Here is an 18,411-nt window from a genome sequence, read left to right on the forward strand (position 1 = left end):
GATATACCTGATTGGCTATTAATGAGTGGGATTTTCTCCCCTCATCCATTCTCTCAGCTTTTAGTACTCTTGTGTCAGTTAGTTATTCCCAACATTTGAAATCTCTAGGGGAAATCTGGGGACCAGTCTGGGGGGAGGGCAATATTGATACAGTAGAAGAAAGGAAAAGACAGGTGGGGGGGTGGGGAGGGAGAGAGAGAGAGAATGAGAGAGAATGAGAATGAGAATCCCTTTTGGCAATTATTATTGGTAGCCCATGGTATTCCAAAAACTGTGGTTTTGCTGGTCAGAAAGACATAGATTGTGAGTAGCTACTGTCCCTTATTCATCGAATTGAGACCTATATTTGATATCAGAGAAGGAAGCAGCCACTTGCCTACTTGTCTAGAGGAGGAAAAGAATTATGTTGGTAAATGAAAAAGAGTGCTGATTTCATTTATTTATCTCAGGCATTATACTTGTGTGGGGAAGCAGAAATGGGCATTCTATTTAGCAGAGTCACTCTTGAGCTTCCTGCTAGATGGGAATTCTTCTACTCCATTATAGATAATCAACTTGGAAAGGCATGTTTTAGTTGTTTCTAAAATATTCTTGCATGCCCTCCAAAGAGGGCAGAGGAAGTGGTGACAATATCATCTTGGGTGAGAAAGTAACTAAAAACTTCACAAGAGATTCAGTGGTTTTTGGTTTTTCTTTTTTACCTAGGTTTGTAAAATTCTTGTTCAAAGTGAATCTTTTAAAAATTTTACAGCATTTTCCCCAAATAATTTACATGGCCATTTGGGGGGGGTGAAATAGTGCTCCCATGAGTCCAAAAGCATGACTCCATTCTCCTCCCATACGCCCAGCCGTGGGCGTATAGTAACAAAATGATGAGGTTGATGGATAGATTGATTTGTCGGACTCTAATACCACTGACCTGAAGCTATCCAACTGGTGAGAGGCAAAAAAAATCAGGATATGAATTGGCTTTTATCCCAACCAGAAATAGAACTTGATGAGCGAATGTGAGAAGTGGAGATCTAGCATATTTTTTGGAGATGTGTAATGTCTTCCCAGCTGTCTTAGATTATCAGGCAAAATTGGCTCTGCCAGAGATGGAATTCTCTCCTGTGAGAGTTCTGAGGCAGCAGAGAAGGAGAAATTCTATGTTCTTGGACGAGGCCAAAATATGACTGAATTCTAAATTGTCAGTTTCCATTGAAAGAATAGATGAAGGGGACATGGAGGAGTTAGAAGCAGATGATTAGAAAAGTGATGACTTTCTTCTCTGAATTCCAGAGTGCTTTGAATCTGAATTAACTTATGTATGTGGAAATTCTGAGGAGGATTTTTAAAAAGAAGATAGGGAACTGAGAGAATTAAAATAGAATTCAACCCCGTGCCTGTTTGCTGCTAGATAGTACAGATTTCTGACTGGCTTGGCTATACTTCCTTCTTCTGAAAATGGAGGGTTTCAAGTAAAAAATCAAGTTAAAACTTTAAAAAATTCTGGAGGATAAAGTTGGACCTGCCTGGACACCTGGGATTTTTAGCCAGAAGAATCTCCCAAAGTTAGTTCATATACTGATAATTGCCAGTTTTGAGTTGGAGACTCTGATTGAGCTTAGTTTCTTGGAGGAGAAGAAAGAGTAGTATTGGTTCCACTCTTTCTTTTTAATGCCTTCTAGTGCCAGTTATCCCGTGGGTGTTTGTGAGTTCTTGACTGATGGTTCCTTATTTTTTAAATAGTTCATTTTCTGTTTTTACTTAGAGATTTTACTCTTCGCTTCTCTGAGGTTCTAATGATGGCTTGGCCTGACAACCCAGAAAAAGGGACTGTGGCATTCATGGCCATCCACACTCTGGCTCCAGCTTAATTCTCCAGCCTTATTTCACACTGTTCCCCTTCATGTAGTCCACATTCAAGCCAAACTGGACTACCTTGCACTCTCATCTTGTCCTCTCTCACCTTTTTGCCTTTGCTCATGGTGTCCATGGCCCTTGGAATAGAACTTCTTCCTCCCCCTATTCCCATTTATATTAAAGGCTCTCAGTTTCCTCATGGCCTAACTCTTATGTCCCCTCCTGTTTGGAAGCATATCTGAACCTTCCACTTCACACTCCCCACCCACCCCACCCCCCTTGCCATCAGTCTCTCTCCTCACATTTCTCATAGCACTGTGCCTGGACTTCTCCTTCACACTTACCTTACTCTCCCTTGTATCATAGTTATTTGTGTAATTGTTCTTTTCCCCATTTGGTTGTAAACTTCTTGAGAATAGGAATATGTTGTATCTCTGGTTGAACCCCGCCCCCCCCCCCCCACACTCACCAGGCACAGTCTCTGACAGTTCAACAATCTAATTCAACAGGCATTTATCAAGTACCTACTAAGTGCAAGGCACTGTGTCAGGTGCCAGGAATAGACAGATAGCATTTAAATATTCCCTTCCCTCTAGGAGCTTATATTCTGCTGGAATAGAACTTATATTCTATTCATATTCTGCTGCACATGATAGATAACTGCATTTAATTACTTTTCATTGAATTGAATAGGATCTCTGAGCTTTGGGCAAGTTTCTGCTCAAGCCAACAGTCTGCAGCAGGCATGTGTATCCCAGGAATCTTCTGTCCCTAAGGAAAAGAGGTGGGTTGTGTTGTCCTGTTTCAGAAGTGCAGGAAGCCCCATTGGTTTACTTCATTCTGTATAAACAAGAAATTGAAGGTGGAACTCAGACAAACGGTAGCTGTATTAAAAGCAAAACAACTGATATCTTTCTCTTAAAATATAATCATGGAAAGCTAGGATTAGCTAAACTTGGATATCACCTTTTTCATTAAATGCTTTTTGGCTCATTACCCTGGCCCTTGCTCCACTTGAAAGCAATGAGTTTGTTGTATATTAGAACAATAACAACAACTCTAATGTTAACTGATATTTACATGGTGCTTTAAGGCTTGCGGAGCATTTTACATGTGTAAAATGTGGAGATCATTTGATCTTCACAACTATGAGGTAGGTGCTATTTTACAGATGAGGAAACCTGAGGCTTAGAAAAGTTAGACCACTTGGTCATGGTTAATAGAGTCAGTAAGTGTCAAAGACAGCTTTTGAACCCAGACTTCTCCTGATTGAACTCCTGTGCTCTTTCAGCTACCCTGCTTTTAAAATCTAATGCCTAGAAAAATATTATGGAAAGTTACAGTTAGAAATCCTCGCCCCAGACCTAGAATGTGAATTAGCAGGGCCAGAGGACCCAGGGAAGTGAATGCGAAAGATTTGATTGAGGAACAGCAAAACCCAAGGGATAGTTGGAGCAGGCAGATGCTTCTTGCTTTGGGAGAGCAGAGTCCCAGAGTGAGAGGTTCCATAGGGACAACTCAGCCAGGAAAGCCTGTAGGCCAGGGTTCTGAGCTCAGTTTGGTGTGAGTCCAATAGGCACTTTTAAGACAAAAAGGGTTTTTTTGGGGGTTTGGTTTTGTTTTTTCAGTTTCTTCTTTTTTTGCCAAGAGCTTGAAGAAGGCTCCCAGCGGGAGAGACAGTAACTGGGTTACACTTGGCAGCTTCTTCTGGCCTCGTACTGCTCCGGGGCCTTGTGAACAAGGACAGCCAGGGTTGCTTCAGCTGGAGATACCAATCCCCATTCCCTCTGCCCTCTGCTTAATTGTTCCACGACTCAGAAGTCATTTTTACAGTCAGGCCCTCTGATGTGGTGGGAGCATTTGTAGCCTTGTGTACCAGCTTCTTACTCCGTGGCTTCTGTACTGGTTTGCCTGGGCTGTTCCTGGATGTTCTGAATCAACAAACCACAAAATATGTCCCTTTTGTTGACTTTGCAGAGCTCAGATGAAAACTGCATGCTTTCCTTGTGTGATCCTGGGCCATCTGTTCTGCGGGGCAGAGGCTCAGTGCTGAGGGAGCGCAGGGGGGAGCTCTCGGCACAGGGAGTGCTGCTTTTGTTCACATGGCTCACCACAATCTGTTTTCCCTTAAGGAGACACCCCCACATCCCCTCCACACATGCGAGCTCGTGCACGCGCACACTCACACACACACACTCTCACACACTTTCTATCTCTCTCACACTCACACGTGCACACACACAGGATCCTCATAACAGTCCTAGGAAGGAAATGTATGGTAGGACATATTATTCCCACTTTATATTTGAAACTCAAGCCCAGAGAGTTGACATGTCTTGCTCATGGTCACACAGCAGATTAATGACAGATCCAGGACTCAAGTCCCAAGCTCCGGACTCCCTGTTTGACTGGCTGGCTAGACTTTCTTATAGACCCTCAGTTTCCCTGTTGGTGATATAGCCATGACAAATCCCTTAGTGAGTCATTCATGGGCTCTGCTGATTTTAAGAAAATAATAATAAAGGAAATGAATGAATGAAAAAGTATATTAAAAAACACAACCTAGACCTGTAGTCTGAAGGATTGGGTGAAACCCAAGTAAGTTCAAAACAGCAAATAAATCACGTTGCTTTTCCACTCGTCAAGTTTGCAAACCTTCCCTGAAGAAGAAGGACCTAGGTCTGGTGTGTTAGTCCCCTCTTCATTTTATGTCAGCCCCAGTAAAGCCAGGTGTGTGGGCCGTGTGCCCTGACTAGGCTCAGCCCTGGCTCTGGCCCAACCCCAACTCCACTCCCACTCTGTCCTGACAAGCTCTTTTTGCCGGTGGTAATGGCAGGGTGCACTCAGTAGGGATAGGAGTGGAGGCCCCTGGAAAGCTTCTGTGGGACCTAACCCAGAGTACTGAGCAGCATGTGAGCTCAAGTGATTACTAGGATTCCATCATTTATTTAGCTCTGTGTACTATTACCTGTAAGATTTTGAATTGTGAGCATGAAGGCAGATTAAAAAGGGAGGCTGAAACCATCAAATTAAAGAGAATTATCCGAACCCCAGAAGCATGGCGTTCATTTATTGTGACTCCTCCTGTGGCATTCTGTATCCATTTCTCCCCAGAAGTTATTGCTTGTATTACTTGTTTGACATTGACCCATGGACTGCCCAGCATTGTGTTTTCTTCTTATGTGTGACCCTAGTCTTCCTAGCCAGGCTAGGAGCTAGCAAGAGTTGGGCTTTGTCTTCTGTTACTGTCTCACTCACAATGCCCACCACCGTACTAAGCATACAGGGCGTACACAATAAACATTGATTGAAGAAGTAAATACATTTTTGCATGTGGGTGTTGGGTTTGTTTGTTTGTTTTTAGAAGATTAAAGTGAAGATTTTTGGGAAACAAACTCATATGCTTAGCCTCTGTCTGAAGAACTTTTTGTGGCCAGACTGGTTTTGCTGTTGTGGTTTGTATGAAAGGAGGGCCATCTAGTTCATGTCCCCCAGGAGAGCTATGGCAGATAGGAGGGCCATGCAAGTAGCCATAAAGGTAGAGCTGTGAGCAGATATTCCCCAGTGGCCTGGAGTCACCTAGTGCCTGTGATATCAGTGGAGCAGCTGGGAGGCTATGTAAGAGGGGAAAGGGGCCTCCCCAGATCTAGACAGGCAAGAAGGTGACCAATAGTAAGTGGCAGAGTCCTGAGGTTACATCATGGAAAGCCCATATGGGTTAGATGGTGCTTGGGGGTATGCAGGCTGGAATGAGAAGCCTAGCCCAGCTCTGAAGTCACCAAAGCAGAGCAGGTCGCAGAATTACAAAGCACATGCGTGCCTTTGAGTGTACATGTGAGTGTACTTGTGTGTACAAACTACATCATTCCTCTTCCCAGTGCAAATTGTTTTTTTTTCTAAGCTGTAGCAACTTGCGTTAATATTGAATAGAAGATGTATGTTTCTGTGAAGAGTCTAAGAATGCTCTTATTGAGGAAGAATAACTTATTTGTTAGTCAGTAACAGGCAGCGGAGAAATTTTAGCCTATTAATTGGATATTTGTGTTTACTTGTGCTTTAATGGGCAGTATATTTCAGAAGACCTCTGAAATAAATAGAAGGGAATCCTTGGCATACTGGTTCAAGTGTGAGTCATTGTCCTAGCAGAGAATCCATTTTGCTTTCCCTTGCTTTATAATTTGACAATTAACTAATTAGAATGATATCATAAGATAATTAGAAAATTATGGTTTTTGCCCCCCAGACAGAGGCTGCACGTCATGTAGCCCAAGGACTGATTGGCTTAGAGCCAGGAATCCAATGACAGCTGTGCCCTGGGGCTCCACTTAGCCTTGGTATTCTCTTAATTGTGAAAGGTCAATTAGCTTATTGCCCAGAAGTAAACAGGTCTGCTAGACCCACACACCTGGGACAATGGCTATGATCACTCTGCTCATTCACAAAGGGCCCAATCTCCCTATAGGCAAGTGAACTTAGGGTGGTCTCTCCCAGGCTTTCTATATAACAGTGGTTATCATACTTAGGGGCATGTGCTGGGTATCGATAGTCATCTATTTTCCACACTTTGACCTTGCATTCCCAGGCAGGAGCCCGGGCAAAAAGTGAAGATGGGAGTACGGTTCTTTGTGGCTGACAGTCAGCTCCTTTGCATCTTTACAATCTTTGTAACCACAGACAAGTTTGCCTTTGTCATCCTTGGGGGAGAGGAACCGGTGCCAGAGTCATATCCCTTTTTCACACACTGGTGCCCCACTCTGAGTTTGGCCTCCAGATCTGTCTGTAGACATTTATATGAGTCTTGGTGATATCTCTGGAAACTAGGGCTCTCAGGAGTCAAGCGTGGCCTGGGGCACTCGAGAAAATCTGAGATTCTCATGAACTTATTGGCTCCACTCTGATATTGGCATGGGATGATCCTTCCTCATGGATCTCAAGTCTTTTATCTGTGATGAATCTATGGCTAAGTTTGCATTGTATTCACTCCATTTTTTTTTTCATTTCATCATAAGACCAAAGAAGCATAGATTTATAACTAGAAGGAACCTAAGAGCCTATCTGATACATCATACATCATACATCGTACAGATGAAGAAACTGAGACCCAGGAAGACTCAATGGTTTGCCCAAAGTCGGATAGGTAGCCTTGTGCTCTGACCTGGTAACCTGGTAACCCAGGTGCTCTGACTCCAGAGGTAGTGTTCTTTCTACTGAAACATGCTGCCCTTATTTCACTGAAAGTTAGGTGCTTAGCCATGGAAATTTACTGCTTCTGTCATGACTGGATCAACAGTCAGTTACCTGTGACCATGATTAGCTTGCCAGCAACATAATTATGACACTGGTAGTGGTCCCTTGAGAGTGGGCATGGTGGCCCCCACCTCTTAGTGGCTTCTTCATCATTCCCTCCCTAACCAGTAAGGGGATTTTTTTTAAGGACACCATATTTGAGCTGTTGTGTGTTATGGTTATCTCTGTTGATGCTTTGTCCTATCCTCCTCTAAGTCCCATGAGAACAGGAACTGCTCTCTATCCACTAAACACGTGGATTTTTAATAAAAGTTTGCTATATTTCATAAGGATTTGGTGTCCTTTAGACTCTTGTCTCCTTCTCCATTTCCTTTCTCTTAGCAATTTTTTTCCCTGATTCTGACAAATTTGCTGAAATGCTCCCCTCTATTGGCCTGGATTGTGTAGGATTCCGACTTCCCAAGGAGGGAGAAAATGAGGGATAGAGTTCACAGGATGTATGGAGTCAGGGAAGTAGAGGTTTACCCAACACAGGGAGCCATCGTCCTCTTTGTGGTATGGGGTTGCCACATTCCTGCTTCCTAACAGTCCCATAGTCGTCCCAGTCACTCCCAGCCCTGGGGGGAGGCTCTACTGGATAGAGCAAAACTTGCCAAGATTCCACAGAGAAAACACGTTCATATTTGAAATATTCCTTCCACCACAGTGTGCCCTGGGGATGGGGATATGGATGGAAATCCTCCTCTTCACCCAGCTCCTGGCCCTCTCTTTGCTTTGCCAGCCTGGTTACAGCATGAACCTGTCCCTTTGAAGGAAAGAGGGGCTGGTCCCCTGAGAGAGATCCCTGTTCTGGAAGATGGTCTTCTCCCAATTTCCCAGCCTTACTCTCCAAACCACATCCTTACCCAGAACCAGGGTTACCAGTACCACAGTGGAGACCTGAACCTTGCCAGTTTGTCTCCCCAAACGCCATTACCCTGAAAGAAGTTGCCTTTTAGCCTCTGAGTGTTCCAGCTTGTGGGGAGTTTGTTAGGCTGAGGTGGGGGGTTGGGAGGGGGAGTGAGGGGCTTGGCTTCCTTTCACTCAGCAAGTATTTCAAGGGGCACCTATTGTGCAAGACTCCATGCAGAGTGCTATGGCTTTGCAGCAAATCGTGGTCCTTGATTTTTAGATATGCTGGCTATGGAGAACTGTGGTGGCTGGAAGTAGAAATTGCCTCTACAGCCTTGTGGTATATATACAGAGGTGTCTAGGCACAGCCCTGTTCCCATTCCTCAGCTCTACTTAGATGATTGTGGGGTTCAAGATGGCAGATACTCTGTTTGGCTTGCCCTTTCTCCCTCTCCCGGAGTGAGTAATACACGACCAGAGTGGCCTACAGGGCCGCCTGCCAGTCCAGGGGATGGATGTCTCCTCGGGGAGCCATGCGCAAAGGATTTGTTCAACATAAGGTTCTCTGGCCTGGGGCCTGGGAGGACTGGGGTCACACATGGCTTAGGGGGTTCCAGGCAGCAGCATAGGTCACTTGAACACAGTCCCCTCCATTTTCATAGCAGCAAAACTGAAGCCATAACCAGGTCAATCTGACCCTGCCTGCTCCTGCACCACTAGCCCTCAATGGAGAGGAGAGGAGAGGAAGACCTTGTCACAAAAAGCCCTTCCTGTGTCACATGCTGTCTAACAGTAGTGAAAACCCATTTGGAGGATACCAGGAATCGATGTGATGACAGCCAGCCAAGTGGACTGGCCACTCCCATCTATGCCTAGGTGCTCTGACTCTAGGCCCAGTGCTGTTTCTACAGAAACATGCTGTCTTCATTGCAGTTGAGGCTACATTCACAGCAATGGAGATTTGCTGTTGCTGCAAATTTGTGGTCAATGCCCAGTTATCTATAAGCATGATTAGCCTGCCCAGCCTCCATTATACCCAGTAGTGTGAATAGTCAAACACTACCTAGTTTTCACTGATGGTGCTTCACTGTGCATTCCCCTTCTGTGCTGACAGCAGGTCAGCTGGAATTAGTGGGGTTGAATGTTTCCTCTTTCATCTCCCCCACCCATTCTGTGATCAGGAAGTAAAAGACAAAGGAAGAACAGGAGGAATGTGTCATGTCGAGACCCAAAATCAGAGACTGAATTATTCAGGTGATGAAATCTTGGAGGTCAGGGGGAGTGGGGGTGAGATTTCTCTAAAGCCTCCTGTATAATCTCTTGTTTCTCTTACCTTTTCTCAGCTTGTTTGACATGGGAGGTGAATATTACTGTTTCTCATCTGATATCACCTGCACCTTCCCTGCTAATGGAAAATTCACCCCTGACCAGAAGGCCATCTATGAAGCTGTGCTGAGATCCTCCCGAGCCGTCATGAATGCCATCAAACCAGGTAGAGGAGGAGCTTGAAGGGGATAGGAAACGTGCCAGGCTCTTTTGGAGAAGCTAAGGGTTTGGGGGGTGGGGAAGAAGGACAGAGGGAACCTGACCCTGTAGCCCATGTCACTGCTTTGCCCCCTCACCTCCTGAAGGATCTGGTGCCCCGGGGAAAATAGGGGACAACTTATGGGGTGTATCATAGCTGTCTTCAGGGATCAAAAGGCCTATCGTGGAAGGGGCATGGGAGGATTAGAGAGGTCTTGCTTGACCACAGAAGGCAAAACTAGGAGCCAGAATTTGCAAAGAAGTAGATTTCTGTTTGACTTTAAAAAAAAGTTCTAACAATTACAGTTGTCTCAGAGTGGAAGGGATTTAATAGGCTCTTTATCACTGAGATCTTCAAGATGAAGCTGAATAAGCACTGGTTGGAGATAGAGTAGAAGGGAGGCCAAAGACAGGTACAGATTGGACAGATGCCCTCTAAGATTCTCCCAGGGTGTTATTAGGAAACACAGAGAGGCCCACAGTCAGAAGGAACTTGTCTCTGGACTTGCTTTGATTCTGGAGAGATTTTAGCTCATAGTTCTTATGTCTTTAGTGGAGCTTATGGATCTTTCTCTGTCCGACACTTTCCAGAAGGAAAGGCTTTTTGCACTCACGTTGTGTGTTGGGGGACCAGCGTGGGGTGGAGAATGGAAGGAATAGATAGGGAGCCTTGGTTTCCCTGGAAAGTGCCAGAAACAGAGAAACAAGTACTAACTTAATCTACTGGCCTTTGATTCTTTGTTGGCAACTGGTGAAAAGAGATGCTTACTGGCCTCCCTAGAGACACAACCATCATTCCAATGAGAAACATGGCAGGAGGACTCTTTCTTTCCTTTGGTAATTGATTATATTCACAGGAACAAGCTGAGCTCAGAGGTGACTAAAGTCTTCTTTAGGTGCATGACACAAGGCTTGGGAAGAATGTGCCATGACACACATAACTATTTGACCCCTGCCAGACAGTTTCTAGGGGATGAGCATCATTCCTGGACATAGGGGGCCAGGGTTGGTGGCCCTTGTGCTTTTTGGAGCTACACCCCAGGTCCTCCTGATAGTCTGTGGGCCAAACTTGGAAAAACCTGTCATTGCCCACCTACCCCATCAGTCTGTTCATTTGTGTCTTCTGCCTGAGTCCCATGGGCTTCTCCAATTCACAGCATCAATCAAGCAACTTGGTAAGCACTTATTAAGCACCTGCTGTGTGCTAGGCACTGTACTAGGCTCTAGGTATACAAGTACTAAGAATAAACCAATGCCCTCTTGTAAAGAGCTTCCATTCTAAGTGGGAAGGGGGAGCAGACAAATGCAGACATAATTATATACCACATAAATATTAAATGGATGAACACAAATATGTGCCAAGTAATTAAATATAAGGTACTTTAGGAGTGAGGCATTAAGAGGTATGGGGAGCTGAGGGAGGGCTTAGGAGAGGCTTCATGCAAAAGATTATGCCCTAGCTACAGCTTAAAGGAAGAGAGGGACTCTGAGATTGGAGGTCAGGAGAGAGTGCATTCCAGACATGGGCTGGCCTGCAAGAACACGGAAAGGTGGAGTGAGGAGCAGAGAGAAGGCTGATGTGACTAGATCCCAAAGTACAGAAAAGGGAGAAATATTCTTTGAGACCTGAAAGATAGGTTGGGACCAAGGTGAGTAGGGCTTTAAAAGCTAAATAGAAGAGATCAATAGTTTATCCTAGAAGCAATAGGAAGACACTAGATCTGGTTATGTGGGGGAGTGATTTGATCAGTTCTGAGCATTTAAGGAATATTATGTTAGCAACAGTGTGGAGGGTGGACTGGAGTAGATTGAGATGTGAGGAAGGACAACAAATCGGGAGCTATGGCCATCATTTAGGCTAGGCAAGAGGTGACAAGGGGCTCAACCAAGGCGGCATTACATATATGTGAGAAGGTATTGGAGATGAGAGATGTTGGTCCCCAAAGTTCTATCCAAAGCCCCTCTCTCTCTCTTCTTCCTCTACATCCTTTCTTGACAACCTCATCAGCTCCCATGGATTTACTCTGTGCAGATGACTACCAGGTCTAGCCCTAACCTCTCTCCTGAGTTTGTTACCTTTTGGACATTCCAAACTAGATATCCCTGAGACATCTCAAACTTAACATGTCCAAAATGGAAATCAGCCTTTCCTTCAAACCCTTTCCTCTTCCAAACTTCCCTATTTCTGTCAAAGCCACTTCTGAATGGTGAAAGGATGAAGGAAAGGATTGCCAGTCTTTTAGGTTACACTTTCTCACCCCACATACCCAGTCATTTGCTAAATCTTGCCCAATTACTCCTACCTTCTACCTACCTTCCTATTTCTATGATATAAGCTCATAGTCCATGAGCCAACAAACAAAAATGAGGAGTGATCAGAGAAGAAGGAGAGAGTAGTATCACAGAAGCTTAGGAGAGTAATCAAGAGGAAAGGATTGTTAACAGGATCAAATAAGGCAGGTAGATCAAAAAACATGAGGACTGAATAAAGATAATCAGGTTTCATAGTCAAGAGATCATTGCTAACTTTGGACAGAGCAGTTTCAGTTGAGGGACAAGGTTGGAAGCCAGATTATAAAAGGTTAAGGAGTAAATGAGAGGAGAGAAAGTGGAGGCATCAAATATAGTTCATGTTTTCAAGGAGTTCGACTGAGAAAAGGAGGTGAGATCTAGAATGATGACGTGAGGAAATGGTAGGGTCGACTGAAATGTTTTTAAGGAGCGGGGAGACTAGGGTTTGTTTGTCTGTTGTTCATCCTTTGTTCTTGAAGAAGACCAGTGACATCATGAGGGTGATGTCTTGACTTACACACGAATTAGATTTGAGTGAGGTAGAGCTGAGCAAAGTCATCAGCCTCCCCTTCTCCTCCGGTATCATAGACAGGCAGTAAAGAAGAAACTAACAGAAAAGTCAAATGTTCCAGAGTGAGGGGAGAATGATTGGTGCTGAAATCTGCTGGAGAAGACTGGAGGGGATGAGGTCTAGGACACATATAGAATGGTTGGCTTTGGTAAGGAAAAAAGTCATTGTCAGAGACTGGGAGAAAGGAAGAGAGTGGAACATATAAGTCAAGAGATTGTAAGATGAAAAAAATGTAAGAAGGGAGAGATGGCCTCAATTTTCTCTGAAATCAAAGATCAGCAATTGGCATGGGGAAGGGAAGACTCAAGATCAAGAAGAGCTAACAGTGGATGAAGGGCATCCACTCCAAAAGAGATCCAGGCTAACCTCAGAAGTGACCAAGAAGCTGCCCCCCCCACTAGATTTCTGTCTATAGATTTGGCCTGTTAGCTTAACTAGGCCCTGGTTTCAGCAGTGGGGAAAGTTCTTGGGACCATTGAAGGGGTCGTGGGACAGTCAGGGAAGTCTCACGTCTATACCCCACACTTGGTGGTTTATATTCTGGCTCTCTGTCCAGAGAAATGATGGCTTTATTAATCACTTTTTATGTGCAATGCACTGGGCATAACAAAGACAAAAAAGTCTATATCTCTGAGCTCAAGGAACTTAAATTTTATTTGAAAGAAAAATCAACAAGGCCTCGGTGGTTTTCCTGCTCCCACCTCTACTCCCACTTACCTGTAAGTTAAAAAAAAAAAAATTAGGGCATAGTTTACCAGTCCAGAGTGAAATCATCGCCATCTGGAGTAACCTATCTGCTGTTAAGCTGAAAGTTATATAAGAATGCATTGTCTGAAAGTAGCAGAGATGGAAAAGAAAATCAGAAACAGATTTAATACTTGGGACACGGGCTTTTGTTTGTTTGTTTTCATGCAGCATCCAGAGAAGTCAGCAACAGGAAAAACCATTTTGCCAGCCAACATCTGTATTTTTCCCTTTGAATCCTTATTTATCTTAGGGCTACCTCTTTAAATAGCAGCTGTGCCCTCCACAGTCTACTTTAGAGTAGGCCTTCTTGAGATTCTCACCTGCCTTCTGCCTTCAATTTGGGAAAGAGATTAACTGAGCTGAGCTGAGCTGAGCTGAGCACACCTCTGTCCAGGAATTAGTCATTATAATGCCTTATTATAAAGCACTTTATTGTATTCAGAATGCTCCTGTAGCCATTCAGTCCTTTGGCAACCTTGAGGCATAAATGGGAAAGGTACTTTAAGCCCCATTTCATAGATAAGAAAACTGAGCCCAGAGAGGTTAGCTGAAATACCTAGTCTCACATCTCGTGACAAAACCAAGAGTAGCAGCCAGACCTGTCCCCACTTAGGATCCCACCACAGTTCTCTTTCCACTGCACCACATCTCTCACTACTAGGTAGGACTCAGGCAAAGAGACAAGAATAGCAGGAGAGGTAACACGGAAGGGTGCTTGGTATCCTTTCTTTTTTTGTGGCTGAGGTGGATGACACTTGGCCCCAATGAGTCACCATCGGTTTAGCCTTTAGGAACATACCCACATCTGGGCTGGCTGGCATCTTCCTGCCGATGAGGCTTTACTTCATTTTCATCCATCCCTGTCCCAGTGCCAATGCCTCTCAGCCCTGACCTCTGGCCCACAGGATTCCCATCAAGGCTCTACAGCCAAGCTGGGCCAGTGCATAGCACTGAAAGAATGTTGGCCAGCCCCGGAGACAGGGAGGATCACTAAAGCCCCATGGGATTATTTGTTTTATAGGAGGCAAACAGCAGGCCAGAAATCCCAGTGCTCTGAGCCTCATCCAAATATGTTTGTGCTGAAATGCCCCTTTTCTTGCCCACCTATGGGGACAGCCCAGCATTTCTTTTTTCCAATTTAGGAGCGATTGACTTTAATCCCTGTTATCTCAATGAAAAGACAGTGGGTGGGTTGGGGAGGGGGGGTGTCGCTGGAAAGGGCCAGAGTTGGACTCTCTGGACAACCAGCCAAGATAGTCACAGATGTCATCCAATAGGTGGCCTGGAGATCCTTTCTCCTACCCCTGTGCCCTGAAAACCTGGATGAAGCCAGGCATAGACCCAGTTATCTGTCTGATTGAACATCTGTCTTCAAGGAGGTCCATGTGCCAATCACAGCTTTTTAAAAAGTCCCTTAAGAAGCAAGACGCAAAAGGGCTGAGAGTTTGGAGATTCTGGAGCCAGGAGCTCCCCACATCACATAGGAGTACTATAGAAATCCTAGAACTAGATGTGGCAAAGACCAGATAGAACCTTGGCCCTTTCTCAGCTGTAGTGTATGGAGGGGGTTCATCTCTAGCTTCACCCCCTCCCCACCTCCAATCCCACTGAGGGCCCTAGAATTTTACCCATTCCAGAAGGAACAGAACTGAAATCCAGTCCCTTTCTCTAGTTCCCTTCAACATGTTCAACAAGCCTTATTTATATTTCTCTAATTAATTAATTACATTCTCCAATGTGGGAAAGCATATAGGTACATAACAAAACAGTGAACTCATTATTATCTCTCCCTCTTCCTAACTTCCTCTTTACTCTCAGGATACCAGGGTCCTCCCATTCAGCCAGGCTCACAATGCAGGTGTCATCCTTCCCTCCTCACTCTCACCCCTCCTGTCTATTCTGTTGCCAGTTCTACTGAAACCTATCTTGTACTTGTCCCTTTCTGTCTTCTAACACTACAGCCACCCTGTTGCAGACACTCATTACCTCATTGCTAGACTTTTACAATAACCTTCTGGTTGGTCCACAACTTATTCAGCTATTCTCCAATTCATGGGCATCCCCTTAATTTCCAATTCTTTGCCACTACAAAAAGAGCTGCTATAAATATGTTTGTATATATGAGTTCCTTTCTTCTTTCTTTGATCTTTTAGGGGTATTGACCTAATAGTAGTATCACCGGTCAAGGGGTATGCACAATTTAATAGCTTTTGGGACATAATTCCAAATTGCTTTCCAGAATGTTAGTTCACAGCTCTACCAACAATGCACTTGTCATTTTCCATTTTTGTCATTTTCACTAATCTGATGGGTATGAAGGTGGTACCTCAGAGTTGTTTTAATTTATATTTCTCTAATTATTAGTGATTGTGGAGCATTTTTTAAAATATGGCTATTGATAGCTTGGATTTCTTCTTCTAAAAATTGCCTGTTCATATCCTTTGACCATTTATCAATTAGGTAATGGCTCTTTTTCTTGTTAATTTTATTCAGTTCCATCTGTGTCTTAGAGATAAGACCTTTATCTAAGAAACTTGCTGCAAAGATTTTTTTTTCTCAGTTTACTGCTTCTGATTTTAGCTATACTGGTTTTGTTTGTGCAAATACTTTTTAACTTTATCTAATCAAAATTATTTATTTTACCCCCATTGAATCTCTGTTATCTCTAGTTTGGTTATGAACTCTTGTCCTTTCCATAAATCTGAGAAGTAATTTATCCTGTGCTTTGATAATTTGCTTATGATGTCACCCTTCATGTCTAAATCGTATACCCATTTTGAGTTTATTATGGTATATGGTGTGAGATGTTAGTCTATACCTAGTTTCTACCAGACTACTTTACAGTTTTCACAACAGTTTTTGTTGAATAGGGAGTTCTTGCCCCAATAGTTGGGACACTTGGGTTTATTGAACATCAGGTTATGATGTTCATTTCCTTCTGTATAAAGTATACCTAATCTGCTCCATTGGTAAATCTCTCTGTTTATTACCCAGTACCAAATTATTTGATGATTACAGCCTTTGTAGTATAGTTTGAGATCTGGTGCTGCTAGGCCCTTTTCCTTCCTATTTTTTTTTCATTGATTACCTTGATATTCTTGACCTTTTGATCCTCCAGAAGAATTTAATTATTTTTTTCTAGCTCTATAAAACAATTCTTTGGTTGTTTAATGGGTATGACACTGAATAAGTAAATTAATATAGGCAGTATTGTCATTTTTATTATGTTGGCTCTGCCTACCCATGAGTAATCAATATTTCTTCAAATGTTTAGATCTATCTCGTATAAAGAGTGGTTGTTATCCTTTGTATTCAAAGAAGACTACAATGACATCACTATGTCGGGATCAATATACAGTGTGTTTGACTGTGGCTGAGCAAACCAATACAAGCTTTTATTTTATCATTATATTCACATAGTTCCTGTGTGTGTCTTGGCAGGTAGAAAAATATGGAATGCTTCATGAATTTGTGTGTCACCTTTGCTCAGGGTTCACGCTAATCTTCTGTATTATTCCAGGTTTATCTGTGTATATATGCTGCCAAAGTGAGCAGCAAGAGGACATTTTGGAGAAGAGAGACTACTGGGGACATAGCGATAAAGAGAGACAGTTCCTGGTGGTCTCCTTATTTACTTCACTGTCAATTATGGTTTTATGCTAAATTAACTTGGTCTCTCAGAGTTTATTTTCCGTTTCTTCATTTTGAAGGTCTTAATTAAGCTAATCCATTTGATGAGGCTAACCCCTCACACAGCATAAGGTCACCCTGGTTCTGGGCACACTTTAGAAACTCCTTCATCTTGCAGATCAGCAAAAGGTGAACTGCTATTTACACCCTGGCTGGTACCCAAGTTTTGTTTCTGCTGTGTTTTAGGTACTAGGGGGATGTCTGCTCCTGATATGCTGTAGGCTTTGGGCAAGTTCAGTCATCTCATTGTGGCTCAGCTTGCCTATCTATGCATGTCAGCTATTGTGAAGCAAAAGCACATGACACTGGGCCTGCTTTGGAGGATCTTGGGGAAGTGGGGTGAGGGGTTGGGTGCCATCAGTCACCTTTATTGCAAATGCTCTTCACAGGCATCCTTCCCCTTGCCCTATTCTCACCTGCTGGCTGGTCTGCCCAAGCCAGGGTCCCCAGATGGCATTTCTGCCTAGTTACTGCTCCTCAGAGAAGGCTTAGTTTAGTTCTTAATCTGAATCCTCTTGATCAGTTTGGTCCCTGGTTGAACCACATTCTAAAACTCAGGTAGACAAAAAAACATCATTGGTCAATAGAGCTCTCTTCGGATGCTCTGAGCAGAGCTCATCCAGCCATCTAATGGCCCCCTGTTATTTCATAGGGAAGGGTCAGCTTCCTGCTTCAGAAGCCAGTTAACTAGTTTGTGGACTCTCTTAGCCCAGTTTTCCTCTTCCCTGGATGGGCAACCCTTCCCCCCCCCCCCCCCCCCCCCCCCCAGCCCCCGGGGCCTTGAGAAGAGCTGGGACCCCAAATCACCCCTTTTCTTCCTGTTGAATAATTCTGGCCAGAAGTTGGTTAGGAGAAAGTTGGTGCTGTTACCTGTTCTAGGCTTCATGGATTATCTGTGGATTTCAGTTTACTAGGTCCACAGTGAATGCAGAACTGGCTGTACCAGGAACCCAGAAGAGTGGCCAAGGAGTGTTTTTTTCTACCTATGTGGGAAGTTGTAATGCCCTAACCCCCTCAAAAGACAATCCTCAATCTTGGTGTCATAAATCTCTGGGTCTTTTTCCATCTTGGGCATTTGTAGGACAAGAAAAGGGAGAGGTTGTGAGCTAACACTGTTGTTTATAGGATAATTAAAAGTATTTCACTAAAAGCCATACAAACACTGTTGTTAAGCTGATCTATCAGCCTTTCTGTAGCATGGGACTAAGAGAAGAACTCTTTTCTCATGTGACTAATTTTTTATTGCTTAGGTTGGCCATGATCTAGTCCATTAGCAGGCAATGACTCCAGAATATTCGGAAGACCCAAAGTTACATACTAGCAAAACATGAAATTTTTTTTATGCTTAGTGCCTGAGCCAAGATACACACAGTTCTACATTTTGTACATCTAGCCCCTTCTACCTTCCAAGGAAAAAAATAAATTATTGAATAAATAAATAAATCATTGAAATAACACCAAATTCTCCAGGGGTGGCAAAAAAAATTGTGCTAATACACAATCCAAACTTCTGCTCCTGAAGTTTGAGAAATGAATATGGTGGAATGATAGCCCAGCAAAACTGAAAAGGTTGAGACACTGACCACAGATGGTCCTGCTTGGCT

General features: G+C 43.7%; 1 protein-coding gene and 1 non-coding gene across 2 annotated transcripts in view; one reads left to right on the forward strand and one right to left on the reverse strand.

The window, feature by feature from the left end:
* Positions 1–18,411, forward strand: part of LOC114046955 (xaa-Pro dipeptidase) — a 257,017-nt gene that overhangs the window by 209,543 nt on the left and 29,063 nt on the right. Inside the window, exon 12 of the mRNA XM_027867604.1 lies at positions 9,327–9,475. Within this exon, the coding sequence (XP_027723405.1) occupies positions 9,327–9,475 (149 nt within the window). The remainder of the gene's footprint in view (positions 1–9,326; positions 9,476–18,411) is intronic.
* On the reverse strand, positions 16,563–16,664 carry LOC114047412. The gene has a single exon (XR_003569600.1). It is a non-coding gene; the product is annotated as a U6 spliceosomal RNA (small nuclear RNA).

Source organism: Vombatus ursinus, unplaced genomic scaffold (genome assembly GCF_900497805.2).
Source record: "Vombatus ursinus unplaced genomic scaffold, bare-nosed wombat genome assembly UNPS02014786.1, whole genome shotgun sequence".
Classification (NCBI taxonomy): Eukaryota; Metazoa; Chordata; class Mammalia; order Diprotodontia; family Vombatidae; genus Vombatus; species Vombatus ursinus.